This window comes from Sphaeramia orbicularis, chromosome 16, assembly GCF_902148855.1.
Source record: "Sphaeramia orbicularis chromosome 16, fSphaOr1.1, whole genome shotgun sequence".
Taxonomy (NCBI): Eukaryota; Metazoa; Chordata; class Actinopteri; order Kurtiformes; family Apogonidae; genus Sphaeramia; species Sphaeramia orbicularis.
In genome coordinates, this window is record NC_043972.1 from 59,200,606 (window position 1) to 59,217,479 (window position 16,874).

The 16,874-nt window shown below is 40.3% G+C and overlaps 1 protein-coding gene across 2 annotated transcripts in view; it reads right to left on the reverse strand.

Moving 5' to 3' along the window:
• Positions 1–10,655: 10,655 nt before the first annotated feature.
• The window catches only part of onecutl (one cut domain, family member, like), a 30,049-nt gene continuing 23,830 nt past the window's right edge, over positions 10,656–16,874 (reverse strand). For both annotated transcript variants that reach the window (XM_030157137.1, XM_030157138.1), the window contains one exon: positions 10,656–11,137. In XM_030157137.1, the coding sequence (XP_030012997.1) occupies positions 10,827–11,137 (311 nt within the window). In that variant the 3' untranslated portion in view covers positions 10,656–10,826. The remainder of the gene's footprint in view (positions 11,138–16,874) is intronic.

Consider the following 16,874-nt stretch of genomic DNA (forward strand, 5'->3'; position numbering starts at 1 on the left):
GGTCATTATTTTTACTGGTCCAGCCCACTGGAGATCCAGTTGTGCTGAAAGTGGAACCTAAATGAGTTTGACCCCCCCCCGGTTTAGAAAAAGGATGGCTCAAAGTGTACATGTGTTTTAATAAACGGCAATAACTGACGAGGCGTTTGTCCTGTAAGAAGTTAGGATGGGCGTTTGTTTTCTCAGCGGTCGATTGGCCATGAGCTGTGGTGAAGGCGGGGTGTCCGCCATTGTCTTCATCATCATCATCATCATCATTAGCAGTTTCTTCAAATATCTTCTCTGATTAAACCACCGGTCAGATTCATTTCATATTTCAGATCTATCTTCTTTGGGACAATGTCTCCAAACTTTTCATAGTTTTGAGAAATGAAGATTTTTGGTGAATTTTTTGAAATATTAAAAATGTTCCTTTCCTTCTGTATTTCAGTTCAGATCAGGGTTCTCAAACTCCTGTTCTTTCAGGTTCCACATTCAGCCTGATTTGATCTGCAGTGGGTCGGAAGAGTAAAATAATAACATATAGCATATATGATAGCATAATAACCTATAAATAATGACAACTGACAATGTTTGTCTTTGTTTTAGTTTAAAGGAAAAAAAACATTAAATTATAAAAATACTTACTTTTATAAACTATCAAAAAAAAAAAAAAAAAAAAAAAGATGTGAATAACCTGAAAAAACAAAAATTTCCTAAGAAAAATCAGTGCAGTTTTATCACTCTTCTTCCTCCACTTCTCATTAGTCCATGTGCATTCTGGATCAGATCTACAAAGACACTAAACACTGAGGAACAGGAAGAACAGAGTTCAAACTGGACTGAATTTAATACAGACATTTCAGGTTGTTCATATTTGTTCAGGTTATTCACATTTTATTGGTAAAGGATAGTTTGTAAATGTAAATATTTCCATAATTTAATGTTATTTTTTGCACTAAAACAGAAAAAAATTTGAACTTTGTATTTTGTATTTATACGCATAATGTAATATTTTTTTTCTCACATCAAAGCAAGAAGAAAATATAGAGTCATTCTTTGTTGTGCGTTCTTCTGCTGTTCTTATTTGACAGTAGCTCAGACTGCTCTGTATGTGGAACCGCAACTAAAATGAGTTCCACAGCCTGGACTGTGGAATTTATACACTTTGTAAATTCCTCCCAGGGGTCGGACTGGAACCTTTGACTTTGGCATTTGGCCCCGGGACGCATGTGTGAGACCTCTGTGTTAAATGGAATCACCAAATGAAATGGTTGTAAATAACTCTCATTTGTGACCAAAACACAAAAAAATAAGTAAAGGGTAGGCGTCAAAAATAAAAGGACAAAACTGACTTTTTAAAAAGCCTCAGTGTCGGCTGTAGGGACGTAACGATTACCAGTATAACGATAAACCGCAGTAAAATTGCAGACGGTTAGTATTACCGTTTAAATTCTAATTCTCATGATAACTGTGTTTGATTAACGTACTTTTAGGGGAAAAAACACCAATGTAAAGATCTGCTTTTATGTCAAATATTTGAGTATAGTTTTAATTTATTACAATTTTAATTTTATATTTGAAACCAATATTCACTTTTAAAGTCTTTGAAAAGGTTCATTAAGCATCTGTGTGTTATTTATGCAATAAGGTAGAGACATTTTTCAAATCGGATTTTATATTTTTTGTGTGTTTTTTGTCCTTTTATGTTTTTACAGTAGGTTAAAGTGAAAAAATAATAGACAGATGATATAGATGAAGTTGTGCTGAAAAAACAGATCCCAAACATGGGTATAGTAAACATTTGTTTATATAGTATATAAAGGCAAAAACAAAAGGACTGAAGAACGGCCGGTTCATATTTGAATGTTTCTGCAACAGAACGTGCATTGTACCAATTATTTTATGGGTTTTTTTGTTGTTGTTTTTTTTCAAAATACAACTTAGTTAAATTATTTCAGTGTGTGTATTAGTCCTTTTTGAACATTTTGAGCACAGTTTCAACAATACCGCGATAACAATGATAACTGTGACAATTTTGGTCACAATAACCGTGATATGAAATGTTCTTATCGTTCCATCCGTAGTCGTCTGTAACCGTCCACTCCCCAAACTCCCAGAGAAACGTCAGGATGCAGCGTTGGGTTACAAATGAGACATTTTTATTTTTTTTAGTGCAACATCACAACAAACAATTTTCACATGAGGTATTCAAAGGGATTTTCTTTAGTTGTTGATACAAAATGTCCCACCATGATTGACGTTTAAAGTGTTGTGTATCTTATTTCTTTTTTTTTAAAGCCTTTGGTTGGTTAGCCACATTCATTAGTAAGTCTAACACATGGACGAGAATGGCACAGTTAAAGCATGGTGGGCGGAGTCCAAGCCGAGGAAAGGCAGACTCAGTCCAATATCATATTTCCCTCAGCTCTTCCCCTTTTAAAGCTTTTGTATGGATTTCATTACTTCCTACTTACAACAGTGGGATCGACAGGAGTTTCAACTACACTAAACATTTTTGGAAAAAACATCGGTGGGAAGGGGGTGGCTTACAAATGTGGAAAAATAGCTTCTGTCTCCTCGACCTCTTTGTTTTTGGGATGAGAGCTTTGATTTTTTTGGGCTTTTCTTTTACAGCAAGTCACATGATTCTCAGAAAAACAAGGAATAGGCAACGTTTGATTACAGCAAGAACCTCCTTGCTTGGATTGTCACCTCCTTCTTTTTTTGGTCTTGAGAATGATTTCATTTATTATATACAGAACATGGATCATATGGGACACTCTAGCATAACTGGACTAAGCTTTGGCTGGACAGGGCCCGGTTCTGGCTCCTGTAACCGATTGATTCCAGCACATTTGGTTTGGAGTAAAAGGCATGAAGAAGAGACGGATCGACAGACAAGACAGACAGACATATAGATAGATAGATAGACGGATAGACAGACAGGTAGATGGATATGCTGCGTTCTAGGCCGGTTTTTGAGCCCGTAAATCACGACTTCAAACCATGACTCACGACTTTGTAACATTCCAGGCAAGTCACGCCAAACTGCCTGAGCGCAAGGAATTGTGGGAGTTAGATGTAAACAAACCAGCATGGTGGACCGTACGTTATGCTCATTTATAGTCACTGGCGGCATTGTACCCGTGGTGCCATTGTACGATAGCATAAGAGGCTAAAATCTCCTCACATACTTCACATTTGAATACGGACATAAAATTGTGCCTAGTAGATAGTCAGGTCATGTTTGTATTCATTTGGCGAGTTTGGCGGTGGTCGGGTCTGTGAAGGCTGAGGAAAACCCGTACGAACGCCCTCCTGTGCTGCAACATCGATCGGACGGACATCGATGGGACGCCGGGCGGACAGACACAGAACGTGCATTATACAGTAGGATTTCTATCGCCAAAGGTGTTTGGTCTTTGCCTATTTGAGGGAAACAGGAGGAAAAACGGTGCATGAGGCAAGAGAAGCTGTTCTACCTTTGGTGTTATTTGTATATTGTATTTGGAATTAATTTATTCTTACACTCCATGGACTGAAAACTAGCTAACGCTAGAGCAGCGGCTGATTCTGCAGAACATTTGCAGATAAATAATATCAGAGCAATACCTTGTTTTAATAAACAATCTGCATAAACACCACATCCATGGGGGGGCGCCATTGCTACGTGACATCAGAACTCAGAATTTGGAGAACGTGGATCTAGTACGAGTTCACGGGTGGGAAGTCCCAGGTTTGACTGAACATTCCAGTGCATTTACACCAGTAGAAGGATGGAAAAACACCAGTTACAGGTGGACTGGAACGCAGCATTAGATAGATGGATATGCTGCGTTCCAGGTCGGTTTTTCAGCCTGTAAATCACGACTTCAAACCACGACTCACAACTTTGTAACGTTCCAGGCAAGTCACGCCAAACTGCCTGAGCGCAAGGAATTGTGGGAGTTCAATGTAAACAAGCCAGCATGGTGGACTGTACATTATGCTCATTTATAGTCATTTCTATCGCCAAAGGTGTTTGCTCGTTGCTTATTTGAGGGAAACAGAGGAGGAAAAACGGTGCATAAGGCAAGAGAAGCTGTTCTACCTCTTAAGTTCTTTGTATATTTGGATTCGTATTTGGTATGAATTTATTCTTACACTCCATGGACTGAAAACTAGCTAACGCTAGAGCAGCTGCTGATTCTGCAGAACGTTTGCAGATAAATAATATCAGAGCCATACCTGGTTTTAATAAACAATCTGCATAAACACCACATCCATGGGGGGGGCGCCATTGCTACGTGACGTCAGAACTCAGAATTTGGAGAACATGGATCTAGTACGAGTTCACGGGTGGGAAGTCCCAGGTTTGACTGAACATTCCAGTGCATTTACACCAGTAGAAGGATGGAAAAACACCAGTTACAGGTGGACTGGAACGCAGCATTAGATAGATAGATAGATAGATAGATAGATAGATAGATAGATAGATAGATAGATAGATAGATAGATAGATAGATAGATAGATAGATAGATAGATAGATAGATAGATAGATAGATAGATAGACAGACAGACAGACGCCCTGACAGGATGGATTCTTTGGTTAAGGAATATCTTTGCCACACAACATCTCATACAGTTGAGGTAGATGGGTAAAGTCTTCATGTACACACAGGGGGGAGGACGGGGGGTGGGGGGGCGGACAGGGGGGAGAATAGAGTCAAAGGACTTCCATGTGAAGACACTGCCTCATGTCAGGTTCTCAGTTCCAGCTCCACATAAACACTAAACACATGGGAGTCCACAGGAAACCCAGAAAAGTACCCGCAGTTACCCACCTATCTTTGGTTGTTGTTGTTTATTTTTGTTTGTGTTTTAAATGTTCATTTAAAAAAGCTTATGGTCTGTTTTAGCATAAACTGAAGTATTAGCTTTAAAGGTTCAGTGTGTGATATTTAGGCTCCGTTCAGACTGCAGACAAATCTGATGTTTTCACCCAAATGTGACCTGGATCTGATCTGTTAAAGACAGTCTGAACAGCACCAATCTGACCCGGACCACTTTCACATGTGGTCCTGAATCTGACCCCGACCACTTTCATATGCCGTCCTAAATCTGACCTGGACTACTTTCATATGCGGTCCTAAATCTGACCCCGACCACTTTCATATGCGGTCCTAAATCTGACCCAGACCACTATCTGGCCCGGACCACTTTCATAAGTGGTCCAAAATCTGATCCAGATCTGATATTTTCCAATGTGACTTCAGTCTGAACGTCCATGTCTCATTTATCCGACCTTTACGTCACTGAAATGTGACAACCGTCCCAGTTCTGCGTCCCCAGAATGTGTCTTCCGTAAACACAGTGTGTGTCTGCATGGTCTGGTATTCCATCAGGACCTCTTTAGTGCATGTGGGTCACTTCAGGACCTGTTTAGTTCATGTGGGTCACTTCAGGGTCACATTCAGTTCAGACTCAAAACTGATAGAAGTCGCATTTAATGTAGGATATGAACCAACACACAAAAAAAATCGGATTTCCCCAAAAAATCTGAATTGCGCATTCAGACCTGCTGTGGGCGGAGCCTTAGTGACATCTATCTGTGACAAAGTGGATTTGAGCCAAATGAATGCACGCCCCACCCTCGTCCATGGTGGCCACGAAAAAGGTCCTTGTTCGAGCCGATGTTTGTTTGTCCCAAGGTTCTAATAGTTTTGGATTTTTCATTAGAGTTTAGTTTTATTTAGTTTTGACTTTTTTTCTCTAATTCAGTTAGTTTTAATTCGTTTTTAGAGCAGGTTTGCTAGTTTTTATTAGTTTTCATTATTTTCTAAATGCTTAGTTTTAGTTTACTTTTAGTTTTTTCATATCTTTTATTCAAATAAATCCCAGACAGGACTCTGCTGCTTTGTCCCAACTTTAGTCTCCATGTTTCCAGGTAGAGTGGGGACCAGAAGACGACTGGAAACCACAAGTGAACACAAGTGACGGACCAAAAAGTGTCATATGGTGCCGCCAGCTAAAATTGCTACAGCAAAAATAAATCAATTTTGTATTAATCCAACACTGACAAAGACGAAAACAGGAATTTTATCCATAATTTTTATCCGTTTTAGTTAGTTTTATAAACACACAATACGGTTTCAGTTAGTTATCATTTTTTCTTTTAATTATAGTTTTTATTTATTTCAGTTAACAAAAATACTTTTTCAATTCTAGTTTTCGTCATTTCGTTAGTTTTTGTTAATGATAATAACCTTGGTACTGCCATGAACACTTTGTTATGTATAATTCAATAACTGCATTAAGTATCTGTTGTGGTTCGATGCTAAAATTAGGAAAATTGTATTGTTTGATTCTTGTATTAAGTCTGTGATAAAGGTGTAAAAACACTGGAGGGTTGGATTAAAATCAGTTTAAACTTCTTCCTACTCCTTTTGCAAAATTCAGACTTGTATGTGCTTGAAGAAAGATTCTGTTCATTTACATGTTATTTTGTTTTCTTGTCTTAATTTGCTTTGTTTTGTTTTATTTTGTTTCTTTGCATGTTCGAAATAAATAAATAGTGTTCAGAGAACGCAAACCTCCACCAAGCACCCCTAACGGTGTGCATGTGTGGATCGACTATTTCTGTTTAAATTCAACAGTTTCCAGGTTGTTCCATACAGCAGAAAAAGTTGTAGCTTGGTACCAGTCATGTGTCTGTCCAATTAGATTAAATTCCAATCAATATTAGTTGAGTTCTAATTTTAAATGTGTGGAAAATGGGATTTTCAGTGTTACATGTAAATGTCCACAGAGTCCACATTCCACAGTGGATGTGGACAATTTTGTTCCAGATACAAGATATTGTTCTAAGCTACGGGTGGATCAAATTGGAGGCTAATCAGAGTCGTTTTGAATTGTTTATGAATTTTCGAAACTTGCTCAATGACGAGAGATAGGAAAATTGTAGATGTTGTGACCTTGCTGTGACCTTGAACTTTGGCCTACTTGGCCCAAAATGTAATGGGTTGGTCCCAGGGCCTAGGCCTATCTGTGGGGAAGATTTGGGAAAGATGGGTGGGAGAGTTTTCCCCTCAGAATTTCTCAGCATCAGCATCAGCCTTATTTCCTGTGCAGGCTTCTATAAAGGCCACTAAGGGGTGCTGTAGGTTCAGATGCTAGCGCAGCCCCCCCCCCCCCCCCCCCGGTGCTGGGCCTGGCCTCTGCACACCAACGGAAGCGCTTCCCTGTCGACATGGAACAGAAGGTGCTTCATTACAGCGTCTCCGTGTTCGTGTCCCGGTCAAAGAGACAAAGACAGACCTGAAAGGTGTCACCTCAGCTTTGATACGATGGGGTCCGGGTCAGCAGAGGAGCCTCTAAGCTCTTTTATTTTTAATTTTTCCCCCCGTACAGACTTTGACCCACCCCCCACCCCCTACTCTCAGCATGCTTACAATTGTTGCTCATTAAAGTTTAATTCAGCTCCATGCCTCACTACTCCAACACCTCCTGTTCCTCCAATAACACCCCCCCCCCATCACACACACACCAACTACCACTATACTCATTCTGGATGATTCAGCCTCCTCTCTGATCTCCCCCCGCCCCCCTTGAATGCCCCTAAAGCCCACAGGTCTGGCCAAGAGCGGACCTTAGACCAGATACCCAGAGAGGAGACGGGATGAAAAAAGCCGCCCCTTTGAAGTCTACGAAAAAGTCGATGGCCTCTTTCATGACCGCCCGTCTTTCAAGTGCACACTGTGAAGGGGGCCCTGGCAATTGCCCCCCCCCCATACCCCACCCCAACCCCCCCAACGTTAAAGACAGAGAAAGAGAAAAAAGAAGCAGAGAGAAACCAGCCGTGCAACCCACTCTTTGGCATCATTTGGAAGGGGGCAGAGAAGCAGAACTAAATTTAAGCATCCATAAAGTAAATAAAACATGGTCAAGTTTGAAAGGAACCTGTGGGTGGACTGGTCTGAGAGCCCAAGGAAACAAGAGACAGAACAAAGCCGCGTTTCCATTATGTGGTACCGGCTCGACTCGACTCGGCTTTTTTGCGTTTCCATTACCAAAACAGACCTGGAATCTGGTACCTGGTACTAGTTTTTTGGTATCACCTCCGTTGCGGTTCCAGGACTGGAGACCAGATACTAAAAGGTGACGTGTAAACACTGCAGACCACTGATTGGTCAGAGTCGTCTCTGTGACCCGCCGTTTTACCAAAAAAACAGATATGGAAGTCGACAGTAAATATGTCGGTAGGTTAATCCACAGGATGACAGCCTGTAAAACTACACCATGGTCAGTCGAGGAGGTTCAGACGTAAAGATTCAGCATGAGCTTGACGAGACAACACGCAACAAGCGAGGTAATCAGCAACTGTGAGCGGACAACATGGAAGTAACACACTGCATCACTATGACGACCAGGTACTGTAAAGTCTGTAGTATCCTGTAATGGAAACGGTCTCAAGGAATAGGACCTGGTACCAGAGTCGAGTCGAACCGGTTCCATGTAGTGGAAACGCGGCATAAGAGCCCAAGGAAAACTGTAGAGCTCCAGGAAACAAGACACAGAACAAGACCGAAGGAAGAAGAGGAGGAAGAAACCCTTCAGAGCCTCCAACATGTAAAGGCCTGTCCAGAGGCAAAGCCGAGGACCCCCCAAAGGCAAACAAAAGCCTTCAAGTCCGAGGAACACGAAGGCCAGAGCCGTTAAAGCTGTTAAACGCACCTTCAAACCCCCCAGCAGATCAGGAGTGAATCTGAGATGGAACTGAGACAACTGGCATGTGGACGAGGACAGTGATATTACACTGAGCTTGGACATAGACGAGAGTGTCTGGACTGCACTGGGGAAGGGGGGTGGGGGTGGGGGGGTCAGGAGGGGAAATGGAAAAGGGTCACAACCATGCATTTCCCCCAAGGCGGACATACACACAGTACATGCTCGTATGTAACCCTGAAGGACTCATCGGGCCTTCAGATGGTGCTTTAAGTGGGTCCCCAGACACCCCCAGCCCACTCTGCCAGATGGCGCTGCTGGGTCCGAACACAACTTTTACAAAGCAACCTGTGAACCAACGGGATGCCACATCATCATTGTCATTATTACTGTTATTATTAATACTATTATTCATTTTTAATATTATCACAACATTCAAATAAGCTTTAGCCTTGGCTTTTAAGAGCTGATCGCAAGAGACATTTGCAAGAGTAAAGAAATCCCAGTTATTCTACAAAAAAACAAAAGCCAGGCCTTAAAGAGAGATACTGTACGCAACATCACTGAGTGGATCGGGTGGGGGGGGTGGGGCGGGGGGGCAGGGGTGTAGGGATTCAGGCCGTACATTCAGGGAGGCAATGTTAATCTTTGGTATTACGATGGGATTCTACAGCTAAAAATGCCCATCAGAAAAAAGTCTTCAGTTTCCACACAGACATACAGAGCATTATTAAATAAATACTTACAGTATATAGTTAGCATAAATAAATAACCAAATAAATAGAGAGGAAAGGAAAAAGGTCAAACAATAAATACACAAATGTAGTAATAAATAAGTTGATCAGATCATCAATTGCATTTGAAAGGTTCTTGCTCGGGTTTATCTACTGGCTATAAAGGAGGCGTGTTAAAGCCTTTCCTATGTGGACCAAAAAAATGACCTTGTACATCATCAACGGGGGCTGAAACCACCGCCCCGCACGTCCAAACGGGTTTTCTATAAATAGAGCAATGTGCTTGAAATCTGTACAAAAAGAGCTGAAAGAATCACATTCCTCCATTTTCTAGACATCTGTAAAAAAAACCATTTCAGAATGGAGCAGAGGTGTTGTTTTTGGAAAATGCAAGTGGAAAAAAATACGACCGCGTCACTATACATTGTGTCGGACGGAGCTCCTTGGTCTGGGTTCAAAGGGTGGTGTTGGTTGGACGCCTGGTTTTAGCATCAAAAAAAAAACAAAAACAAAAAAAAACATGGCTGCAGAGCTTTGGCTTGGGAGCTCATTCAGTGTCTTCAAATTTGACAGTTGCACCAACAAATCTTTTGTTGCCGTTGTGGTAGTTTTTGCATTCTCCGAGCGTTGGCGGGTTCATTCAAGTACGAAAACACCATCGCAAAAAAGAAGAAGAACGGAGGAAACGCTCAAATCTCCTGTTGATCTGAAGGGGGTTGAAAGCATGTGATGGTGCTGGAGCTGTGTTGATATTCCAGACGTTTGGACTTTGAACACCTCCAACAGTCCAACAAGACATGAGAACCAAAGGGAATGAAGCTCTTTGGAAAGAAAATGGAATGATTTATAAAATAAAAAATAAAAAAAACGCCTTTTTTTTCACTTTCGCTTTGATTCTTGAGAAAAATAGGACCATAAGAACAAAGGGGGGAGGATGAACGTCTTCGATGATGGCGTCACCTCTTGGTTCTTCACATTTGGAGAGATGACGATAGATCTGAAGGTTCACCGAAATATGCTTCCTCCTGATTCGTGAAACCCTCGTTAACTCTAATCTACAAAATAATGCGATGGGATGGAGTCTGTGTAAAAGGGTGGGGTTCCTCCTGTAGTCACATCATCATCTGCACCCTCGACTATACAAGCAGGACCTCACATCCTGCCGTCATATCACTCTGGGTTATCGCCCCCTTTCCATTTCAAGGGAGCGATCGACTTTGGTTTGGAAAAAAAATGCTTCGCTTCATAAAATCATCTATAATAGCTGGCTCCGTCACTCCATCAAATAACGAGGAGGACATTAATTACAGCTGATCTCTGCCTAGACCAGTCTTATCCGCCCCCTCCCCCGACTCCTTCTTCACCGCGCCCTCCCCAACCGGACCTTCTGGGCGAGGTCGGAAACATCACGCCGTGCTGCAGGACACCGCGGAGGAGGACACGCTGGAGCCCGAGGAGCCCGTGGAGGACGGGCGGCCCTCATCCGCCCACTTGTTGATGTTGCGTCGGCGGGCGTTCATGAAGAAGTTGCTGACGGTGGACAGCTCCAGGCCCAGCTGCTGGGAGATGGTGACCTGCAGCTCCTTGGTGGGGCGGTGGTTCTCCCTGAAGATGGCCAAGAGCGTACGGCGCTGCAGGTCGGTGAAGACCAGGCGTGTGCGCTTGGGGCCCTGGTTCCGCTCCAGCTTACTCTGCTCCTGCTCCTTCCGCTTACAGGCTGGAGAGAGAGAGAGAGAAAGAGAAAGAGAAAGAAAGGGGGGGAGATAAATTAGAGGAAGGGAAGAGGGAAACGTGTTAGCTAACAGAGCGGCCGGCTAACTAGGACAAATGGATTAAGCTGAGGGAAAGTGGATTTGTTGAAAGAAAACAGATTAGCTAAGCAACTTTGATTAGTTAAAAGAGATGAATCAGCAGCTCGTCTCATTGTGCAGCCAAGGAATCAAGATGTTCAGCCGTTCACGACTTTCTGCCGTCGGAGAAAACACTAAAGCACATCCAAGTCTAAACTCGTCCGCATGGATCCCATTATTCGACTTTTCTAACAAACATGTTTGGACTCAGACTTAAACCCAGTATATATTTTCACAGTGTTTTTAATACTGAACTTAAAGCTTACTATAGATCAAGGTTATTATCGTTAACAAAAATTAACGAAGTGACGAAAACTAGAATTGAAAAAACATTTTCGTTAACTAAAATAAATAAAAACTATAATTAAAAGAAAAAAAAACAATAACTAACTGAAACTGTATTGTGTGTTTACAAAACTAACTAAAAGAAATAAAAAGTACGGATAAAATTCCCTTCGTTTCCGTCTTTGTCAGTGTCGGATTGATATGAAATCGATTGATTTCACTCTAGCAATTTTAGCTGCTGGCACCATATGATATTTAAGGGTCCGTCACTTGTGTTCACTTGTGGTTTCCAGTCGTCTTCTGGTCCCCACTCTACCTGGAAACATGGAGACTAAAGCAGCAGAGTCCTGTCTGGGATTGATTTGAATACGACGACAGAGACGAAGAGAAAAGAGACGACTGAACTAAACTAAACTAAAACTAAACATTTAGAAAAAAATTAAAACTAATAAAAACTATCAAACCTGCTCTAAAAACGGATTAAAAATAACTGAATTAGAGAAAAAAAAGTCAAAACTAAATATAACTAAACTATAATGAAAAATCCAGAACTATTAGAACCTCGGTATAGACGTCCAAATGTTTGTGTCTGTTTTTGGAACACATACTGACTGCAGCTGCAGCACAAATAACATGTTAACAGTTAAATCTACTGGATTCTCCAGAGCTGATAAATGTGAAAACTATTCAACCATTCTAATTTCAAATCAAGTTTAAATGACCAAAAATAATCAACACCACTCCAGTGTGTAAATGGAAATGCTGTGACTCTGGATGGTTTGGACATGTGTATGTTCTTCATATGTTTCAGGTTTTACATAAAATCAGAAAAAAACAGGCGTCTTTTTGTCTGTTTTTGTGTCGTTGTGTTTTCCTTTTTAAATATGTCAGACATTTCACATTTTTCACATTGTTACAACATTTTCTTCTTTCTATTTTTGTCTTGTGTGATATTATCAAACGGTTTCAACGAGAGACTGTTTCATTTATGTGTTACTGTTTCATCAATTTTGGGTCAAATTAATCTTGATATACAGGCAAACGTTATGGAATAAAAATAAATGATGCATTTAATGCATTAAATTAAATTAAATTAAATTAAATAATAGCCATAGCCATATTAATTTAAATTAATTCATATAAACTCAAAACAGATAGTATGATACAAATACATTATTACAAACATTAAATTATTTAACTGACTGTTGTATTGTGACTGCCTCCACCGCTACCACCGCCACAATAATACTAGCAAATTAGACTACTGGTATTATTATTATTATTATTATTATTATTATTATTATTATTATTGTTATTATTATTATTATTATTATTATTATTATTATTATTATATTTTTTGTGTTATTACGACAATTATTATTTTCCCCTCACTCCCCCCTCTCTCATTCACACCCCTCTCTTCTCCTTTTCCCTATCGCCCCTACCCAAGCCGTATTGTTTAATTGCTCTTTACATTTAGTTGTCGTTGTTGTTTGTCAAGACTCTGTCGTTGTTGTTGTTGTTTTTGGTTTGTTTGTTTGATTTTCCCTTTGTATATGTGTTGTTGTTGTTTTTCTGTCCACAATGTCTTGTTAACTATCACTAATACATTAAAAAATAAATAAATTAATTAATTAAATTAAAGAGCCTGTTTTGAAAATGTAAGGAGTCCAAAGTACATGTCATGTATGTTCAAATGAAGGCAGTAAAAGCACACACACACAGATACCTGAGGACTGTACTTAAATACAGTGATCCAGTATTTAATTACTTCTTAATTTCCCTGCGGTCACAGACATTAGCCACGATCACCTCACAGTTTAAAAAGAAACATCAACATAATGAAAACAAAAGAAGAAATGAAGATTAGTACACAGTCCAAAGCCGTCACTGAGGCCTCATGTGTGTATTTGTATATTTGTGTATTTGTGTGTTTGTGTATTTGTGTATTTGTATACTTGTGTATTTGTATACTTGTGTATTTGTTTATTTGTATATTTGTATATTTGTGTATTTGTATACTTGTGTATTTGTATACTTGTATATTTGTGTATTTGTGTATTTGTGTGTTTGTGTATTTGTGTATTTGTATACTTGTGTATTTGTGCATTTGTGTATTTGTGCATTTGTGTATTTGTGCATTTGTGTATTTGTGTATTTGTGCATTTGTGTATTTGTGTGTTTGTGTATTTGTGTGTTTGTGTATTTGTATATTTGTGTATTTGTGCATTTGTGTATTTGTGTATTTGTGCATTTGTGTATTTGTGTGTTTGTGTATTTGTATATTTGTGTATTTGTGTATTTGTCTAAACTCCAGGGTCTAAACTGTTGTAATTACTATCTGAATTCTCCTCAGTGGTTTGTTTTCAGACGTGTTAAAGGGTCTCAGAGGCGGTGCGGTCTGCCGAGGTCTGAACACGTGTTCCGTCACAGCTCTGGGTTCAACACCGGCAGTCGGCCAATTATAGAAGCAACATTTACACACAAGGAAGTCTGGAGTTTAAAGACTGAAAAAATTACCCTGGACTAAAAAAAACACAACAGGAGGACGCAGGAGGAAGGAAGGAAGGAAGGAAGGAAGGGAGGAAGGAAGGGAGGGAGGGAGGGAGGGAGGGAGGGAGGGAGGGAGGGAGAAAGAAAGGGAGGGAGGGAGAAAGGAAGGAAGGAAGGAAGGGAGGGAGGAAGGAAGGAAGGAAGGAAGGAAGGGAGGGAGGGAGGGAGGGAGGGAGGGAGGGAGGAAGGAAGGAAGGAAGGGAGGGAGGGAGGGAGGGAGGAAGGAAGGGAGGGAGGGAGGGAGGGAGGGAGGGAGGGAGGGAGGGAGGGAGGAAGGAAGGAAGGAAGGAAGGAAGGCAGGCTGCAGTGTGTGGGCTGAAGCAAAGATGCATTTGGAAAATCAGACGAGTGTTTGGAAGTGAGCAGCACTGACTGCATATGAACCAACAAGCTTCAACTGACAACACACACACACAAACACACACACACACACACACACACACAAACACAACAAACACACACAAACACAGCAAACACACACACACAAACACAACAAACACACAAACACACACACAAACACACACACACACAAACACAACAAACACACACACAAACACAACAAACACACAAACATCACAAACAACAAACACCCACACAAACACCACAAACAACAAACACCACAAACACACACAAACACAACAAACACACACAAACACAACAAACATCACAAACACAACAAACACCACAAACACAACAAACAACACAAACACAATAAACACCACAAACACACGCAAACACCACAAACACAACAAACACACACAAACACAACAAACACCACAAACACACAAACACCACAAACACAACAAACACACACAAACAAAACAAACACAACAAACACCACAAACACCACAAACACAACAAACACAAACACAACAAACACCACGAACACAACAAACACACAAACACAACAAACACCACAAACACAACAAACACACACAAACACAACAAACACAAACACAACAAACACCACAAACACAACAAACACACAAACACAACAAACACCAAAAACACCACAAACACAACAAACACCACAAACACACACAAACACACACAAACACACACAAACACAACAAACACAAACACAACAAACACCACAAACACACACAAACACAACAAACACAACAAACACCACAAACACAACAAACACAAACACAACAAACACAACAAACACCACAAACACAACAAACACACACAAACACAACAAACACAACAAACACCACAAACACAACAAACACAAACACCACAAACACCACAAACACAACAAACACACAAACACAACAAATACCACAAACACAACAAACACCACAAACACAACAAACACCACAAACACAACAAACACACAAACACAACAAACACAAACACAACAAACACCACAAACACACACAAACACAACAAACACAACAAACACCACAAACACACACAAACACAACAAACACAACAAACACAAACACAACAAACACCACAAACACAACAAACACACAAACACAACAAACACCACAAACACAACAAACACACACAAACACAACAAACACAACAAACACAAACACAACAAACACACAAACACAACAAACACACAAACACAACAAACACCAAAAACACCACAAACACAACAAACACCACAAGCACACACAAACACACACAAACACAACAAACACAAACACAAAAAACACCACAAACACACACAAACACAACAAACACAACAAACACCACAAACACAACAAACACAAACACAACAAACACCACAAACACAACAAACACAAACACAACAAACACCACAAACACAACAAACACACAAACACAACAAACACCACAAACACAACAAACACCACAAACACAACAAACACCACAAACACAAACACAACAAACACAACAAACACCACAAACACAACAAACACACAAACACAACAAACACACAAACACAACAAACACAACAAACACAAACACAACAAACACCACAAACACACACAAACACAACAAACACCACAAACACACACAAACACAACAAACACAAACACAACAAACACCACAAACACAACAAACACACAAACACAACAAACACAACAAACACAAACACAACAAACACCACAAACACACACAAACACAACAAACACAACAAACACCACAAACACACACAAACACAACAAACACAAACACAACAAACACCACAAACACAACAAACACACAAACACAACAAACACCAAAAACACCACAAACACACACAAACACACACAAACACACACAAACACACACAAACACAACAACCACAAACACACACAAACACACACAAACACACACAAACACAACAAACACAAACACAACAAACACCTCAAACACAACAAACACACAAACACAACAAACACCAAAAACACCACAAACACAACAACCACAAACACACACAAACACACACAAACACAACAAACACAAACACAACAAACACCACAAACACCACAAACACAACAACACAACAAACACCACAAACACAACAAACACAACACAACAAACACCACAAACACCACAAACACCAAACAACACACAAACACAACAAAACACAAACCACAAACACCACAAACACACACAACACAACAACACCACAACACACAAACACCACAAACACACACAAACACAACAAACATCACAACACACACAACACCACAAACACACACAAACACACACAAACCAACAAAACACAACACACACAAACACCACAAACACAACAAACACAACAAACACAAACACAACAAACACAAACACAACAAACACAAACAC